Here is a 19,565-nt window from a genome sequence, read left to right as displayed (position 1 = left end):
AGTCTCTCATCTCTGTCTGTGTGTGTGTGTCTTTTAGTGTGTCATTACATCTCATCTGTGTGTGTGTGTGTGTCTTTTAGTGTGTCATTACATCTCATTTGTGTGTGTGTGTCTTTTAGTGCATCATTACACAGCTTTTTAGCCCCGTTTGTCTTCCTCATCGACCTGCTGCAGGAGTGTGAAAAGCACCCCTCAATATTTTCACAAGACATCTTTATGCACCTGGGAGTGTTGCAGGCGTCTTCTCAACTGGACGTGCACTTATTGTGTGTATGGACATCAGAGGTGGGTAGTAACGCGCTACATTTACTCCGTTACATCTACTTGAGTAACTTTTGGGATAAATTGTACTTCTAAGAGTAGTTTTAATGCAACATACTTTTACTTTTACTTGAGTATATTTATAGAGAAGAAACGCTACTTTTACTCCGCTACTTTTATCTACATTCAGCTCGCTACTCGCTACTCATTTTTATCGATCTGTTAATGCACGCTTTGTTTGTTTTGGTCTGTCAGACAGACCTTCATAGTGCCTGCGTTTCAACAAATACAGTCACTGGTGACGTTCACTCCGTTCCACCAATCAGATGCAGTCACTGGTGACGTTGGACCAATCAAACAGAGCCAGGCGGTCACATGACCTGACTTAAACAAGTTGAAAAACTTATTGGGGTGTTACCATTTAGTGGTCAATTGTACGGAATATGTACTGTACTGTGCAATCTACTAATAAAAGTTTCAATCAATCAATCAAAAGTGTGAAGGAAAAAAGACCCTTTTTTATTTCAACCGTACATCCCGTCAAAAGCCTAAAGACTGACTGCACAGTTCCTGTCTTCACAATAAAAGTGCCGCTCCATCGCACCTGCGCTTTCAAAACAAGAGTCTCCGAAAGCCAGCGCAAACAAGCTAGCAAGCTACGGAGTTTGCCGCCAATGTATTTCTTGTAAAGTGTATAAAAACGAATATGGAAGCTGGACAAATAAGATGCCAAAAACCCACCACTTTCATGTGGTATTAGACAGAAAGGAGGAACTTTTTTTCTCCTCCATTTGAAAACGTGGACGTTATCATCACTACTGTCTGATTACAATCAACGCAAGTCATCAGAATCAGGTAATACACCAACTTATATTCTTGTCTTCATGAAAGAAAGGAATCTATATGTGTTAAACATGCATGTATATTCATTAAAACACCTTTAACATGTAAACAAAAACAGCAAAATAAATACATATAAATTATATACTGTATATATCAATGTATGTATATATATATATATATATATATATATATATATATATATATATGATATGTGTGTGTATGTTACTCATCAGTTACTCAGTACTTGAGTAGTTTTTTCACAACATACTTTTTACTTTTACTCAAGTAAATATTTGGGTGACTACTCCTTACTTTTACTTAAGTAATAAATCTCTAAAGTAACAGTACTCTTACTTGAGTACAATTTCTGGCTACTCTACCCACCTCTGATGGACATGTACTTATTGTGTGTATGGACATGCACTTATTGTGTGTATGGGCATGTACTTACTGTGTGTAGGTGTGAGCTGCAGGTATGCAGGAACATTCTAAATGCAGGAACAGGAACAGGAAGTGCTTCAATTCAAATGAAGTCGGTAGGAAGACAACATGCTAATATATTGTATTGTTGATGCTGCTATGACACATATATATGTATGTATGTATGTATGTATGTATGTATGTATGTACCACATGTATTGTTGCATTGGTGTATGAACCACATCCGCCAGTCTTGCAGCACATTTTCATAGTCCGACCCTCTCGGCTCTTTCATGGCAGACTTGGGCTGCTGGTGCTAACTTGCTAACTGCCCGTTAATTGGCAGCCGAGACACCGCATGCAGAAACTAACCTCTAATGAGATTATCTGGCACAGCCTGGCCCTGTCTAGACACACCCAATACACACACACACACACACACACACACACACACACACACACACACTGAGGATGCCCTGAGGTGAAATGTATCTGTGTAAGGAGTGCCTACTATCATCAGGCCATTATGGCCTCACACACACTTTCCCTGCTAGTGTGTTTGTGTTGTTTGTGTTGTCACGTGTTTAAAAGCTTTTGGTATTATTTTCAGTCAGGGGTGTGACCCCTGCAGGTCATTTTATAACTCATCATTATTGTCAGTGGCGTTTCTCACCTAGGCCTTCAGTGATGTCCTACTTAGTCCCACTTCGCCTCTCAAAATACTGTAATAGATATCACCACATGGACACGGCTATACTATACAGAAATACACTTGCACACTACTGCGCATTGAAGCCCCTAAACAGTGTACACAAGGGTCTATTTGTCGGCACATTTAACATTCAATAAACCCGCTTCAGCAATTAAAACATAAAATGAAAAGAATTGTATAAAACAAATGAGACATGAAAAAATAAAGAAATAAAATATTTGAAGTTACAATTTGTAGCACCCATCCATGGGCGTATAAGTCAGTGGTACCGTCATAGTACCATCCTAGTACCGTCCTAATACCATCGTAGCACCGTCCTAGTCACTTGATTGGTGTGAAAGTGGCGGGGAAACCATTTCACTGCCGGAGTTGTGCCAAAATGTGATTGCCTGCCAAAAATGTATTTCCTTCAATCTGTAAACCTGCACTGCTTGGCTTCTTGGGTACTCAGTGGATTTATAAGACAAATGTCAAGACTTGGACTGTGGAGTTTTTGTTTTCCCAAGATGCAAGAGAATTTGGATCGGACATGGCTTGAAGGTGGGTACATGATTTATTTATCAAACAAAGAATAAACGAAAAGCGCGCACTTTGGCGGAGGTAAAAAACTTGGCGAATGAAAACAAAACTCGCACAAAGGCAGAAACTGAACACGAAATAACAAAACACTTACTGTGGCATGGGACCGTGAACAGGGCTTGAAAACGCGAGGATAGCAGGGTTAGAAAGGCTATGACTCCAGGACGAAACAACAGAAAATGAAAAGCTTAAATAACACAGACATGATTAACAACAGGTGCGTGACATGACAGGTGAAACTAATGGGTAACTATGGTGACAAGACAAGGGAGTGAAAAGACAGAAACTAAACAAAACATGACTTAAAACAAAACATGATTACACAGACATGACAACAAACACTTGATCTCCCTGGTTATAGTACCACTAACTTTTATCTGCTTTTCTTTGGCTCCTAGGGTTCCGATGCCACTTCCTGTTTTTGCAACTTGTGATTGGATACTCACTCGGGACTCCCAAGTGAGTATCCAATCACAGCACAAGGCCAGCTAGAAGGCCTTACTGACAACAACTCCTGATCTGATTGGCTATGGCGATTGTCTATCAACTGTATGTCCCAGATCACTTACAGTGCACACACATTGTTGATTGTGAAGGCAGATTAGGTACAGCATGGCAACATAAGCTAGCTGAATTGTGATTGGATACAAACTCTATAACCTAAAAACAACAGCACAGGAAGGAGCATAATATGACATGAAGAGAATATGAATACTTTTGCATATTTAGGGAAAGTAAATTAAAAATTACTTTTATCTTTAATTATGATGATGATTTGTGGCTATGTTAGTCCAGCAGAGAAGGCACACCACTGATATTCTTATTTATTAGTAGTTTTGCAGTTATTGTTATTTATTAGTAGTTTTACAGTCATTTGCTTTGTGGTAACAATAAGCTAAGATGAACTACCAGATGGTATAAGTACATGCATTAGGTTACAATAAAGTACAGTTACATCACATATTTACAGTTCCTCCTTTCAGCATGTCGGAAAAGGAGTAGGAAGAAGCAGACTTCATTGAATCCTCTTTTCTGTTCCTTAGCAAAAAGCTTACACATTTTTGTTTGTTCACATCCTGTTGCCCAACCTGTGACACAAATAAACAAACAAATAAGTAAATAAATAACAATAAATAATTACACTTTGTAAACACTTTTAGTTTAAACAGTTTTTTTAAACAGGATTATATTAGTACAGTTATTTATTTATTTAATAAACATTTGTTTTTTTATTCTTCCTTTTCTTTTCCACATTTTGGTGTGCTCTACCTTCCACCTTTTTCACCCCATTCAAGCACTTCCAACTTCAAACTGTTCAGCCTATTCGGGAATCGCGAGCTTTCCCTTGACAAATTCCAAAAATTCCCAGATTTCCCAGAATTCCAGGTTTTCCAGGACATTTTTCCCACTCAAAATGAATTGGCCATTTTTCAAACTTTCACCATTTCCACATTTTTCAACCTATTCAAAGCATTCCACCTTCAACACATTCCACCATTCTGGAAATTCAAACTACCATTTTTCCAAGATCAAACATTTTCCAGGATTTTCCAGAATTCCTGCTTTTCCAAAGCCCTAATTCCACTCCTTTTTTCTGGTGACTACTCCTTCCACATTTTTCAACGCATTTCAAACCGTCAAAACATTCCTCTTAATCGGGACAAAAAAACAAAGTTGTTTTTTGGAAACTGGTTTTCCCAAAATTCCAGGAATTCCGTAATACCGTTTCTCAATTCAACATGTTACTACTTCAACATTTCTCGACCGATCTGAAACATTTCCACACCAACTCTTTTAAGTTTGATACCATTCCAAAAAAACTCCCGCTTTTCCCGAAATTCCCAATTTTTTCTGAAATTCCCATTGAAATGAATGGGACATTCTTCAAAGTTCCACAATTCGCACATTTTTCATCCCATTCAAAGCATTCCACCTTTAACACATTCAACTCATCCTGGACATTCAAACCATCATTTTTCCACATTCAACACATTTCCAGGAATTCCTGTTTTTTCCCCCCCCCTATTTCCAACCTTTTTCGTTTGACTATTCCTTTTCCTTTTTTCATCCCATTTCAACCGTTCCACTGTCAAATTATTTTTCTTAGTCAGGAACTAGAAACATTCCCGGTTTTCCCGAAATTCCAGAATTCCATCATAAAATTTCTCAATTAAAAAACTGTTACTAATTCAACATTTCTTGACCGATTTAAACGATTCCAACACCAGTCGGTTGGAAGCTACTTTATTTGGTACATGGTGAAATGATAAGTGTGACCAGTAGACGGCAGTCAAACATAAGAGATACGTGTAGACTGCAATATGACTCAAGTAAACAACCGCATTAAAAATGTAGAACATTACACACGGTGCTCATCCATAGAAAACACTAGAACACTTGGTTTTCGTTAGTGGTGCGTTCCGAACGGTTCGCGGGAAAAAACATTGCAAGAAAAATTGCTAAATTGTTCCTTTAAGAAATAATGTTACCGTATTTTCCGCACTATAAGGCGCACCTAAAAACCACAAATTTTCTCAAAAGCTGACAGTGCGCCTTATAACCCGGTGCGCTTTATATATGGATAAATATTAAGATTCATTTTCATAAAGTTTCGGTCTCGTAACTACGGTAAACAGCCGCCATCTTTTTTCCCGGTAGAACAGGAAGCGCTTCTTCTTCTACGCAAGCAACCGCCAAGGTAAGCACCCGCCCCCATAGAACAGGAAGCGCTTCTTCTTCTACTGTAAGCAACCACCCGCCCCCGTAGAAGAAGAAGAAGCGCGCGGATATTACGTTTCATTTCCTTTGTGTGTTTACATCTGTAAAGAGCACAAAATGGCTCCTACTAAGCGTCAGGGATCCGGTTCATGAAAAGACGCAATCTCTCCATCCGCACACGGATTACTATTTCACAGCAACTGATATTCCTGTGAATTGCACTGTGGATACAACGGGAGCACGTACGGTGAATATTCGCACCACAGGGAATGAGAAGTCATCCTTCACTGTGGTTCTAGCTTGCCATGCTAATGGCCAGAAACTTCCACCCATGGTGATATTCAAAAGGAAGACCTTGCCAAAAGAGACCTTTCCAGCCGGCGTCATCATAAAAGCTAACTCGAAGGGATGGATGAAGAAAAGATGAGCGAGTGGTTAAGGTAAGTTTACGCGAAGAGGCCGGGTGGCTTTTTTCATGCAGCTCCGTCCATGTTGATATACGACTCCATGCGCGCCCACATCACGCTGGTTTTAATATATTATTAAAGTTTGACTGACCTATTTGACTGTTTTTTTGACATTCCTTTAGCGCAGTTAGATGCGGCTTATAACACGGGGCGGCTTATAGGTGGACAAAGTTTTGAAATATGCCGTTCATTGAAGGCGCGGCTTATAACCCAGGGCGCCTTATGGTGCGGAAAATACGGTAATCCAATTAATCAGTTACGGTTGGCCACAAATATGAACGCAAACTAATATTTTTGAGAATTTTTTGGTGATTGATCACATGAGTTAAGTCGCTATTTTGGACAGCTGACCAAAGCTTTTCATTTTTTATTATACAAAATACATGGTGAAAATCAAACTATTTTTTAGGTCTAGTTCATGTTCTTCGACACGCACACAAGAAAATAATGCTTTGTCGTTCAATTTTGTTTTTTTATTTCAAAATAAAATGTAAATAAAACAATGTTTTTTTTGTTTTTAAATGACCAATAATGAAAATATATTTGAATGACCCAAACATACACTGACTGACCTTGAGCTCCACAAGACCATTTTTCTCACATTTATTCCAATTTTTTTGTTTAATTTGATTGTGCAGCAGGCTAATAAAAAGAATGAACCGCTAGCCACAAATGTACAGTTAGAAAACACGAGAGCACCTGGGTTTTTGTTCCAAAAGGTTTGCGGGAAAAAACATTGCAAGAAAAACTGCTAAATTGTTCCTTTAAGAAATAAAGTCAATCCAATGAATGAGTTACGGACGCACAAACAAGTAATAATTTTGCTGAAATGTTGAGCTGCGTGGCGCACTTTGGAGAGAAGTCCTTCCTTCTTCGGCACGGCCACACTTTTGCAGGATGAAGTGAATTGTTCACTTAGCACGTAGCGCCAACACACTCCATGTTTGTGCCACACTCCATGTTTGTGAGCTCGCTCTTTACTCAGTCGCTGCGGTGCCTGGCCAGGGCGTCCATATTTGTTTAAAAGTCTCTTAGCAGTTAATAAAGATGCATTTCCTCCGTCCCTCTTCCTGTGGGGACGCTATCAAGGCTCTGTTAAGTTTCTTTGATTTCTGCCAGCCTCCAATCACAGCCGGTCATTGTGTCACTTCAAAGCCTGGGAATGGCCGTCTTGACCCCGCCCACTGCAACACACCCTTAAAAGTCCCGCTGGTCCCGAAGCCGGGGACTGGAGGGAGCTGACATCTCGCTGGGATTCTTTACGCCACACTGGATACCACCTCTTGTTGGACTTTTTATTCCGTCTGAAGAATGCAGTCCATCAGAGGTAAGTCTTGTTTTCTCCAGGGTTCTTGGTTGGAGTTCAAGTAGCAATGATTGTCACACACACACTAGGTGTGGTGAAATTATTCTCTGCATTTGACCCATCACCCTTGATCCCCCCCTGGGAGGTGATTTTACCCCCAATTCCAAGCCTTGATACTGAGTGCCAAGCAGGGAGGCAATGGGTCCCATTTTTATAGTCTTTGGTATGACTCGGCCGGGGTTTGAACTCACAACCTACCCATCTCAGGGCGGACACTCTAACCACTAGGCCACTGAGTCCAACCTCCGCTATCTTAGTCACTGCCGTCGTGTCCTTGGGCAAGACACTTCACCCCCCTTGCTCCCAGTGCCACCCACACCGCTTTGAAAATGTAGACGATGGGTCTCACAATGCAAAGCGCTTTGAGTGTCTAGAGAAAAAGCGCTATAGAAATATAATTCCCTCCACTCCGCATCTTCCAGACTTGAAGAGCAACTTCAGCGGACCTCCTCCTTCCTCCGCCTCGGCGTCGGGCGGCGATGCTTATCTCCAAGGCAACATCCGCATGACTCTGGAGGACCCTGACCTGTGGAGAGCCTTCCACCAAATCGGAACCGAGATGATCATCACAAAACCCGGCAGGTGAGATAATAAAAGTCCCACAAATAGATTCCGTGTGCTTTCCCACGTCCTGACGGTGCGTGTGCTGCAGGAGAATGTTCCCGCACTGCAAGGTGAATCTCTCGGGTCTGATTCCGTGTGCCAAGTACATTCTGCTGGTGGACATGGTTCCACAGGACGGCTTCAGATACAAGGTGAGGCTCCCCCAGACCACTTTGTCACCTCCCGCTAACATTGAACATCAAAGGCCGCTATCTCTTCCTGTTGTTCTATCCCCCACTGTGCTGCCCCCCTATCTCAGTGGGGGGTCCACCTCACTCTCTGCTGGCTCTGTGGGAACACCAGCTGGTCTCTCCATGACAGATTAGCCTCTAACGCCGTTCTGTCTCCAGTGGAATAAAGAGAAATGGGAGGTGGCGGGAAAAGCGGAGCCTCAGCCGCCCTGCAGGACGTACCTGCACCCCGACTCTCCGGCCCCCGGGAGCCACTGGATGAAGCAATCCATCTCCTTCCTCAAGCTCAAGCTCACCAACAACACGCTGGACCAACACGGCCACGTGAGTCTCAATCCTCCCAATTTGCTCGGAAAAAACCGCAGCATTTAACCTCAAGTCTTTCCCTTTTGAAGATTATTCTGCACTCCATGCACTGCTACCAACCGCGCTTCCACATCGTCCAGGCCGATGACCTGTTCAGCGTCCGCTGGGGCGTTTTCCAGACCTTCACCTTCCCAGAGACCAGCTTCACAGCGGTCACCGCCTACCAGAACACAAAGGTCCGTTTCTGTGTCCAAACAAATACTTGCACTAATGTACCGACTCTGCTCAACTGGCCTTGAATCCACTTTATCAGAGCTGGCCAGTTCACTTCAAAAGTGGCTTTGCTCTCCATCTTCTTACATTTGATTCGGTCAACAGCTGAGCTTTCCAGTTCACTTCAAAAGTTGGGAGGCCAACATTTTTTCAGCAAAGTCCTAAAAGCTGTAGTGTGTAGAGGAACTTGACCATCTGTAAACACCTTGACATATCCTTGCACTGACATGTTCTTGCAAACATCCATCCATTTTCTACCGCTTGTCCCTTTCGGGGTCGCTGGAGCCTATCTCAGCTGCACATGGGTGGAAGGCGGGGTACACCCTGGACAAGCCGCCACCTCATCGCAGTGTTCTAGCAAACATAGAACACAAAAATAAGGTTATTAAGAGTAGCTAAATATGTAGTTGAATATCCCTGCACTGCAGATTTATAATCTATTTCTATTAAGTTGGACCAGAGATATTCAACTCAACTGTCTTTGGGTCACATTTCCTAAAAGTGAAGACTTTGCTATTAGTTCAAATCAGAATATCTTTATTGTCATTGTAGGGAAACAACAAAATTGGACAGCAGCTCAGTGCTTTTAAAACAACCTACATAACATAGTCTTAAGACAACAAACAATAATAACTAAAAATTACAATTTAAAAACATAGTAAAATGTTAAAAACATTGCACAGCAGATCTCTATCAGAGGTGAGCACCACTGATAGTCACACACACACTAAGTGTGGTGAAATTAGCATTCATTAATTAATTATAACTAATGCCAATTAATTAATTAATCAGCACTAGAAATTAACCTACTCAGTGTCCGCCCTGAGATGGGTAGGTTGTGAGTTCTACCAAAGACTATAAAAATGGGAGCCATTACCTCCCTGCTTGGCACTCAGCATCAAGGGGTTGGAATTGGGGGTTAAATCACCAAAAATGATTCCCGGGCGCGGCCACTGCTGCTCCTCGCTGCTCCTCACTGCTCCCCTCACCTCCCAGGGGGTGATCAAGGGGGTGATGAGTCAAATGCAATTTCACCACACCTAATGTGTGTGTGTGTGTGTGTGACAATCATTGGTACTTTAACGTTAACTTTGATTATTCTCTGCATTTGACCCATCCCCTTGTTTCACCCCCTGGGAGGTGAGGGGAGCAGTGAGCAGCAGCGGTGGCCGCACTCGGGAACATTTTGGTGATTTAACCCCCAATTCCAAGCCTTGATGCTGAGTGCCAAGCAGGGAGGTAATGGCTCCCATTTTTATAGTCTTTGGTATGACTCGGCCGGGGTTTGAACTCACAACCTACCCATCTCAGGGCGGACACTCTAACCACTAGGCCACTGAGACTAAGTTTGAATGTTCCAAATAACAAAATAATCCATTGTTTTCTGTCAGCGTTATTACGCACATATGTTCTAATCTACGCCATCATTCAAGGTTGACCAATAAAAACATATTGTTCAGAAGAGGCCCCGCCCACAAAATGACTTTGCAAGCCTAAAAATGTTTTATAACCAAAACCTTTTTTGTTTTTCTCGGTTAAATTGTCTTTTTTCTTTCTTTTTTTTGCGAATATATTTTTGTTGCAATACATTATTTTTGTTTACAAATCCATGTTTTGTTTGGTTGCCTTAAAAGGAACTCATTTCTCTCAAATGCAACAGGAACACACTTTTTAAGGACATACACACTAAACATGTTGGCTTAAAAAAGAACCCAATTTGAACTCAACTGCTGGTTCAGAAAAGGACAAACACCTTTTTTGAGTTACCGTATTTTCCGCACCATAAGGCGCCCTGGGTTATAAGCCGCGCCTTCAATGAACGGCATATTTCAAAACTTTGTCCACCTATAAGCCGCCCCGTGTTGTAAGCCGCATCTAACTGCGCTAAAGGAATGTCAAAAAAACTGTCAAATAGGTCAGTCAAACTTTAATAATATATTAAAACCAGCGTGATGTGGGCGCGCATGGAGTCGTATATCAACATGGACGGAGCTGCGTGAAAAAAGCCACCCGGCCTCTTCGCGTAAACTTCCCTTAACCACTCGCTCATCTTTTCTTCATCCATCCATCCCTTCGAGTTAGCTTTTATGATGACGCCGGCTGGAAAGGTCTCTTTTGGCAAGGTCTTCCTTTTGAATATCACCATGGGTGGAAGTTTCTGGCCATTAGCATGGCAAGCTAGAACCACAGTGAAGGATGACTTCTCATTCCCTGTGGTGCGAATATTCACCGTACGTGCTCCCGTTGTATCCACAGTGCGGTTCACAGGAATATCAAAAGTCAGTGGAACCTCGTCCATGTTGATAATGTTCTCTGGCCGGATCTTTTTTTCAGCTATCTTGTTTTTACAATATGCACGGAAAGTAGCCAGCTTTTCTTGAAAGTCTTTAGGCAGTTGCTGTGAAATAGTAGTCCGTGTGCGGATGGAGAGATTGCGTCTTTTCATGAACCGGAAACCTGTCGCCATTTTGTGGTCTTTACAGATGTAAACACACAAAGGAAATGAAACGTAATATCCGCGCCCTTCTTCTTCTTCTACGCGGGCGGGTGGTTGCTTACAGTAGAAGAAGAAGCGCTTCCTGTTCTATGGGGTCGGGTGCTTAACTTGGCGGTTGCTTGCGTAGAAGAAGAAGCACTTCCTCTTCTACGGGGAAAAAAGATGGCGGCTGTTTACCGTAGTTGCGAGACCTAAACTTTATGAAAATGAATCTTAATATTAATCCATATATAAAGCGCACCGGGTTAAAAGCCGCACTGTCAGCTTTTGAGTAAATTTGTGGTTTTTAGGTGCGGCTAATAGTGCGGAAAATACGGTATATAGACTTTTAGTGTGTACTACAGAGAAGCTAGTCAAAGATCAGACAGTTTAAATAGACTTACACAAACTTTATTGACCCTCAAGGGAAATTGTTAATATTGAATTTGTTTAGAAATTTGGAAATTGTTACATTTGAAAGCACTCTATAGTTTTTAGGCATCTGCTAAAATATTTTAGTCTTTTGACAGTATAGTTCTTTTAAAGTTTTTTCATTTGCTTACACACAATTTTACGAAGTGTGTCTTTTTTCAAGAGTATTTACACACTTTTCCAAACACCACATTACATTGTCTTAATTCCTAGATTATTAGCAAAATGACAAATCCATAGCAATAGTTTACTTTGAAGTGGACCTACAGTTTATGGAAAGACCTAACGAGAAAGTCAAAATATCCTCTCATCTTTTCAATAAGTGCTCAACAATGATGCGGCAAAATGAAAATATTTACTTTGACCACATTCAGGTAAAGTAACTTAGTCAACATTGACATGCAGTAAGAATTAGAATCTGAGACAAATAAAAAGGTTTGAAAACAAATCTGGAGATAAAGATGTGTCACAATCCTAGTGTGTGTGTAAAGTGTGTATCACAATCCTAGTGTGTGTGAAGATGTGAAGGTGTGTGTAAAGCATTGTGTGTAATATTTTGCAAAAACTGTGAAGCAGAGTCTATGCCTAATATTCATTATTAATATTAATTATAGACAAATCTGCACAGTGGTTTTGTTTACTGTGTGTAGACTTTGTTGACTGTGTGGACATTTACAATTGAGTGTGGAAGCAATTGTAAAAAAGTGTAACTGAACTCGCTGGCCAGTCTGGTGTCAGTCCCAGTCTGGTGTCAGTCCCAGTCTGGTGTCAGTCCCAGCCTGGTGTCAGTCCCAGTCTGGTGTCAGTCCCAGGCCAGGTTTGGCTGACCTGTTGTATTGATAGCAGTGTGTTTCCCACCTAGGCCTTCAGTGATGTCCTACTTAGTCCCACTTCAATAAATACCTCTCAAAATACCATCATTTATGTCGCCACATGACCCCGGCTGGAGAAGTACTGTACAGAAACACACTTGTGCACTGCTGGGCATTGAATCACCTCAATCTGTCACTAGTGTACAAAGCGGTCTATTTTGTTTAAAAATCAATAAACCTGCATCGGACGTGGTGCTGTCAAAACTAAAATAATTGTAAAAAACATATTGAATGTGAAATAATATATTTTGTAACATCCATTTGATGCCGTATAAGCCATTGGTACTGCTCGTAGTTGGTTGACTGGAGTGGAAGTGGCGGGGAAACCATTTCACTGCCAGGACAGCTTAACTAGTTTCCTGGGTTGGCCGATCTAGTTTCTCTTTAAATGTCCTTGAAAATGCCCTTGCAAATATATATCTGACACTTAATCCACGTTTTGCTCTGCTTCTTTGTCGGTTAAAAAAGTGAGTACCGCTGATTTCTCCGCTGGCCGGGTATGGCTCCGGTGCCACTTTCTGCTTTCGTAAATAACAACTTTTGATTGGATACTTGGGAGTGACAAGTGAGTATCCAATCACAGTCACGTTCAACGTAAGGCTACCTAGATGGGCTACTTGTGATCTGGTTGGCTATCGCAGCTGTCTATCAACTGTATGTCCTCCGCTCCGCCGCTAATGTTGATTCAGAAGTCCTCCGGCAGAATTCACACAACGTTGGCAACAAGCTAGCTGAATTCTGATTGGATGAAAGCTCTAACTTAAAAACAGCAACACTGGAGCCTAAAATGACATGAAGAGAACATGATGAATACTTTTATACATGTATGGAAAGTCAATTAAAAATGAAATGAACTTTTATTAATTTATGATCATGATTTATGTTAGGCCAGCAGAGAAGGTCTTGCTGACCTTGACCGCCCACCACTGATTGGTACCCTGTTCTATTGACATGATTATGTATGTCCTATCGTTCTTGTGGTACTCAATAGGCTACTACATCGGCTACTAAATGTGGTGCCATCTCATGTCTAAGCCTAACCCTAACCCTAACCCTAACCCATGTCTACTGGTGTTCCTTGAACCCCACAGATCACTAAACTGAAGATCGATCACAACCCGTTCGCCAAAGGGTTCCGTGACGAGGGCACGACCAAGAAAAGGTAGCTGAGAAAAGGACTACGGTAGGTATGAGGGTGTAGATGTTGGCGGTATTGACCCTGGTGCTCCCCTGTAGGCGTGCAAACAAGAACCCCGGCGGCGTGGAAAAGCAAGCCAAGATGTCCGACATGAACAGAGACTCTGAAGAGGACAGTCCATCAGGTATTGCATCATCTCCTTCAGAGGTGTCACTCCATTATACGCAACTTTTTGACAAAACCCCCAAACCAAACAGGACAGAAAAGTCATTTTTTTCAAAAACTGTTGCAACATAACATTTTGCTTTTGGATTCATATTTTTGTGTATCTTTTTGTTTTTTTTGCTGAAATGTCTCAATCAACTTCAGCAATATAAAAAATACCAAACGTGATGTATTATTTTAACGCTTTGAAGGCCTTTTAATCATATTATGTCACTGTTGTCAATCAGGATTCACATTTACTCATTTATACCTCTGACAAAAATAAAAATAAAAATAAACAAACTATTACCCAGATATATTTTTGCACTAATGTGTCAGATATAACACAACATGAGGTCACTCTTAAGAGCCAGTGTCCTCTGCAGTGGACATTTCTGTTTTGCACAAACATTTTTTATTCATTTTTTATAACTCAAAAATGACCAAAAACGAATGCTGAGTCTGAGTATTATGCACTGTAAGAAATAATGTATACACAATCCATCTGTTCTGGACTCCCAAAATATGAACACAATACATATTTTATATAGAATAATTCAAATTTTACATGCAGAAAACAATGTGAAATACAGTAGATATAAACGACAAATTCAATGGATAAATTAATCACTTTTATCTTTTATTTTATTTATTTTTTTATTGACATCCAGCATCAGACATTCCTATCCATTACATCATATTTGCATAAATCATAGATCTACTGTTGGCCCTAAATGTCTAAATATTTTTTTGTTTACATCCCAACGATGCAACCCCCTAAAAAAAGAAAAAAAACTGCAAGAATACTAAACAAAGTAATACTAATATTTACAGATAAATCAATACATAAAATACAAATTAAAAAATAAATAAAAATTAATTAATAATAAAATAAATAAATAAAAGAATATAAACAGATGGATAATGAATATATATATATATATATATATATATATATATATATATATATATATATATATATATATATATATATATATATATATATATATATATATATAGGAAGTAATCTTATTTTTTTCATTTAATTTTTATTGACATCCAGCATCAGACATTCCTATCCATTACATCATATTTGCATACATCATAGATCTACTGTCGGCCCTAAATATTAAATATTAATAAATATTATTTTTAATACATCCCAACGATGCAACCCCCCCGCCCCCAAAAAAGAAAAAAACAGCAAGAACACTAAACAAAGTAATAATAATATTTACAGATAAATCAATTAAATAAATACAAATAAAATAACAAAATTAATACAAATAAATTAATAAAAATAATAATAATCAGCAATAAAATAAAATAATTCAAACAGATAGTAAATAATAATGAAAAATGAAAAATAAATATATATAGACTTATAGGGAGTAATCTTTTTTTTTTTTTTTTTTTTTCAAATGTGAAATACCCCTTGAAAGTAAGACTTGTTTTTCAGACATGTGCCTCAGGACCGGTTGAAAAAAGATCAACACTTAATAAATATCTGACTAGTGGCTTGTAAAAAGAGCATCACTAGCAAATTACCGTATTTTCCGCACCATAAGGCGCCCTGGGTTATAAGCCGCGCCTTCAATGAACGGCATATTTCAAAACTTTGTCCACCTATAAGCCGCCCCGTGTTATAAGCCGCATCTAACTGCGCTAAAGGAATGTCAAAAAAACAGTCAGATAGGTCAGTCAAACTTTAATAATATATTAAAAACCAGCGTGATGTGGGCGCGCATGGAGTCGTATATCAACATGGACGGAGCTGCGTGAAAAAAGCCACCCGGCCTCTTCGCGTAAACTTAAACTTACCTTAACCACTCGCTCATCTTTTCTTCATCCATCCCTTCGAGTTAGCTTTTATGATGACGCCGGCTGGAAAGGTCTCTTTTGGCAAGGTCTTCCTTTTGAATATCACCATGGGTGGAAGTTTCTGGCCATTAGCATGGCAAGCTAGAACCACAGTGAAGGATGACTTCTCATTCCCTGTGGTGCGAATATTCACCGTACGTGCTCCCGTTGTATCCACAGTGCGGTTCACAGGAATATCAAAAGTCAGTGGAACCTCGTCCATGTTGATAATGTTCTCTGGCCGGATCTTTTTTTCAGCTATCTTGTTTTTACAATATGCACGGAAAGTAGCCAGCTTTTCTTGAAAGTCTTTAGGCAGTTGCTGTGAAATAGTAGTCCGTGTGCGGATGGAGAGATTGCGTCTTTTCATGAACCGGAAACCTGTCGCTTAGTAGGAGCCATTTTGTGGTCTTTACAGATGTAAACACACAAAGGAAATGAAACGTAATATCCGCGCGCTTCTTCTTCTTCTACGGGGGCGGGTGGTTGCTTACAGTAGAAGAAGAAGCGCTTCCTGTTCTATGGGGGCGGGTGCTTACCTTGGCGGTTGCTTGGCGTAGAAGAAGAAGCGCTTCCGCTTCTACGGGGAAAAAAGATGGCAGCTGTTTACCGTAGTTGCGAGACCTAAACTTTATGAAAATGAATCTTAATATTAATCCATATATAAAGCGCACCGGGTTATAAGCCGCACTGTCAGCTTTTGAGTAAATTTGTGGTTTTTAGGTGCGGCTAATAGTGCGGGAAATACGGTAATATCCCAGGAGAGCCCAACTTTGAAGCAATGGATGGAAATCACAATGAACTTATATAAAATGGAGAAGATAACTGCTTATATTAATTATAAATTGGAGAAATGTACTTCATACTGGGAAAACTGGGTCAACTGTGTCACGCTCCATAAGCCTGATTTTACTTTCTCCAATTAGTGATTGTACTGTTTCAAAAAATGAAAAAAAAAATAACTCCTAATATGCTCCAAGTTGTAACTTGAATTCAATAATGTTGCTCACCTTTTTCATCAAAGTGCTGGCACTCACCACTTTATTTGGCCCCATAGTGGATTATTGTGCAGTTGTACTGACTGGATTCTTCAGAATGACACTAGTTTGTTGAACACAATGTTTGACCGCAACCGAGACGGTTGAAAAAAACTGTGGCTGAAATTCTTCAAATGGTGTGTAAAAACGAGGCGTGCACATTTAATCTGATACTTCTTGCCGTGGCAGACTTCTGCCGCTCCTCTTTTGAGGGCTACGAGGCAGACGATGGCGAGCTGCGAAAGAGGAAGGTGGCAGACGACATGAAGGAGGAGGTGAAGGAGGAGCGCTACTCGCCCTGGTCTGCAGAACCCGAGCACGCCGCCAAGAACTGCTCTCCTCCCGCTGCCGAGTCCCGGGATCTTTACAGCGCCGAGCAGCTGGTTCCTGCTCCCGCTAACTACCAGCCTTACAGGTGAGAGTAGACAAACATGGCTAACTACAAGCCTTACAGGTGAGAGTAAACAAACATGGCTAACTACCAGCCTTACAGGTGAGAGTAGACAAACATGGCTAACTACCAGCTTTACAGGTGAGAGTAGACAAACATGGCTAACAGGTAAGAGTAGACAAACATGGCTAACTACCAGCCTTACAGGTGAGAGTAGACAAACATGGCTAACTACCAGCCTTACAGGTGAGAGTAGACAAACATGGCTAACTAGCAGCCTTACAGGTGAGAGTAGACAAACATGGCTAACTACCAGCTTTACAGGTGAGAGTAGACAATCATGGCTAACAGGTAAGAGTAGACAAACATGGCTAACTACCAGCCTTACAGGTGAGAGTAGACAAACATGGCTAACTAGCAGCCTTACAGGTGAGAGTAGACAAACATGGCTAACTAGCAGCCTTACAGGTGAGAGTAGACAAACATGGCTAACTAGCAGCCTTACAGGTGAGAGTAGACAAACATGGCTAACAGGTGAGAGTAGACAAACATGGCTAACTAGCAGCCTTACAGGTGAGAGTAGACAAACATGGCTAACAGGTGAGAGTAGACAAACATGGCTAACTAGCAGCCTTACAGGTGAGAGTAGACAAACATGGCTAACAGGTGAGAGTAGACAAACATGGCTAACTAGCAGCCTTACAGGTGAGAGTAGACAAACATGGCTAACTAGCAGCCTTACAGGTGAGAGTAGACAAACATGGCTAACTACCAGCCTTACAGGTGAGAGTAGACAAACATGGCTAACTACCAGCCTTACAGGTGAGAGTAGACAAACATGGCTAACTAGCAGCCTTACAGGTGAGAGTAGACAAACATGGCTAACTACCAGCTTTACAGGTGAGAGTAGACAAACATGGCTAACAGGTGAGAGTAGACAAACATGGCTAACAGGTGAGAGTAGACAAACATGGCTAACTACCAGCCTTACAGGTGAGAGTAGACAAACATGGCTAACTACCAGCCTTACAGGTGAGAGTAGACAAACATGGTTAACTACCAGCCTTACAGGTGAGAGTAGACAAACATGGCTAACTACCAGCCTTACAGGTGAGAGTAGACAAACATGGTTAACTACCAGCCTTACAGGTGAGAGTAGACAAACATGGCTAACAGGTGAGAGTAGACAAACATGGCTAACTACCAGCCTTACAGGTGAGAGTAGACAAACATGGCTAACTACCAGCCTTACAGGTGAGAGTAGACAAACATGGTTAACTACCAGCCTTACAGGTGAGAGTAGACAAACATGGCTAACTACCAGCCTTACAGGTGAGAGTAGACAAACATGGTTAACTACCAGCCTTACAGGTGAGAGTAGACAAACATGGCTAACAGGTGAGAGTAGACAAACATGGCTAACTACCAGCCTTACAGGTGAGAGTAGACAAACATGGCTAACTACCAGCCTTACAGGTGAGAGTAGACAAACATGGTTAACTACCAGCCTTACAGGTGAGAGTAGACAAACATGGCTAACTACCAGCCTTACAGGTGAGAGTAGACAAACATGGTTAACAGGTGAGAGTAGACAAACATGGCATCTTGTGGTCCTCACTGACCTCCTGTCACTCCTCAGGGTCCACGAGTACGGAAAGTCCCCCTCCCCGTCCTCCAGCAGGACCAGCGGAACAGGACGCGGCAATTTCGAGTCCAGGGTCCCCGACGTCGCCACCGTCCCCGATCACGACTCGCCAAAGCCCCGCCCTCACGACGTGGCCCCCTCCCCCTGCGCCCCCCAGGACTACCCCGGGGTGCTCAACATGACCATGGCGCAAGCGGGCAAGCCGGGCGTCATTGGCCACCACATCTACGGCCCCTACGGCGCCGAGCAGCCCCTGACCCAGTGGAGCGGCCCCGGGCCGGCCCAGTACCCGCCTCCTCACCACATGACCGCCGATTACACCACGCAAGCTGTGCATCACGGCTATCACCATGGCAACGTGGCCGAGTGGAGCCAGTACCCGCTGTTCTCGTATTCCTGCTGGTGAGGGCCCCTGAGGGACCTTCTCCGTGGTCGCTCCTTCACCTCGCCGCCGCTGCTACAACACGTGTGCAATGTCATGCTGAGGATTTATTTCATTGTGGAGTTGTCTATTTATTTTTCATTTCATTCCATCCTCAAGCGAATATATTATTTTTGTAAAAAACTAACACAAAAAAACCATAAGTGTGCAATGTTGTCCTGTCTTGCAGGTGTGATGTCATCTACAATTAAAAACTGAAAAGTGAATGTTACCTGGTGTCTCTTCAATGTAAACATGTTATATTGATAATAAAATACAATCAATACAGAAATACTACAATCTAGCTAAGTGCTGTCCAAAAATATGGCCCGGTGTCAATTTGTCCAGCG

The 19,565-nt window shown here is 41.5% G+C and overlaps 1 protein-coding gene across 1 annotated transcript; it reads left to right on the top strand.

Annotated features, from left to right (window-relative positions):
- Nucleotides 1-6,555: 6,555 nt before the first annotated feature.
- Nucleotides 6,556-19,402, top strand: tbx16 (T-box transcription factor 16). Its single transcript, XM_061985731.2, has 9 exons — nt 6,556-7,327; nt 7,789-7,948; nt 8,019-8,121; nt 8,320-8,484; nt 8,556-8,702; nt 13,611-13,681; nt 13,756-13,841; nt 16,948-17,173; nt 18,789-19,402. Exons 1-9 carry the CDS (start codon nt 7,312-7,314, stop codon nt 19,198-19,200), a joined length of 1,386 nt encoding a protein of 461 aa, XP_061841715.1. The 5' UTR covers nt 6,556-7,311; the 3' UTR covers nt 19,201-19,402.
- Nucleotides 19,403-19,565: the final 163 nt, after the last annotated feature.

The sequence above is a fragment of the Nerophis lumbriciformis genome, linkage group LG12 (genome assembly GCF_033978685.3).
Source record: "Nerophis lumbriciformis linkage group LG12, RoL_Nlum_v2.1, whole genome shotgun sequence".
NCBI classification, from domain to species: Eukaryota; Metazoa; Chordata; class Actinopteri; order Syngnathiformes; family Syngnathidae; genus Nerophis; species Nerophis lumbriciformis.
This window is presented reverse-complemented; position numbering and strand designations above follow the sequence as displayed.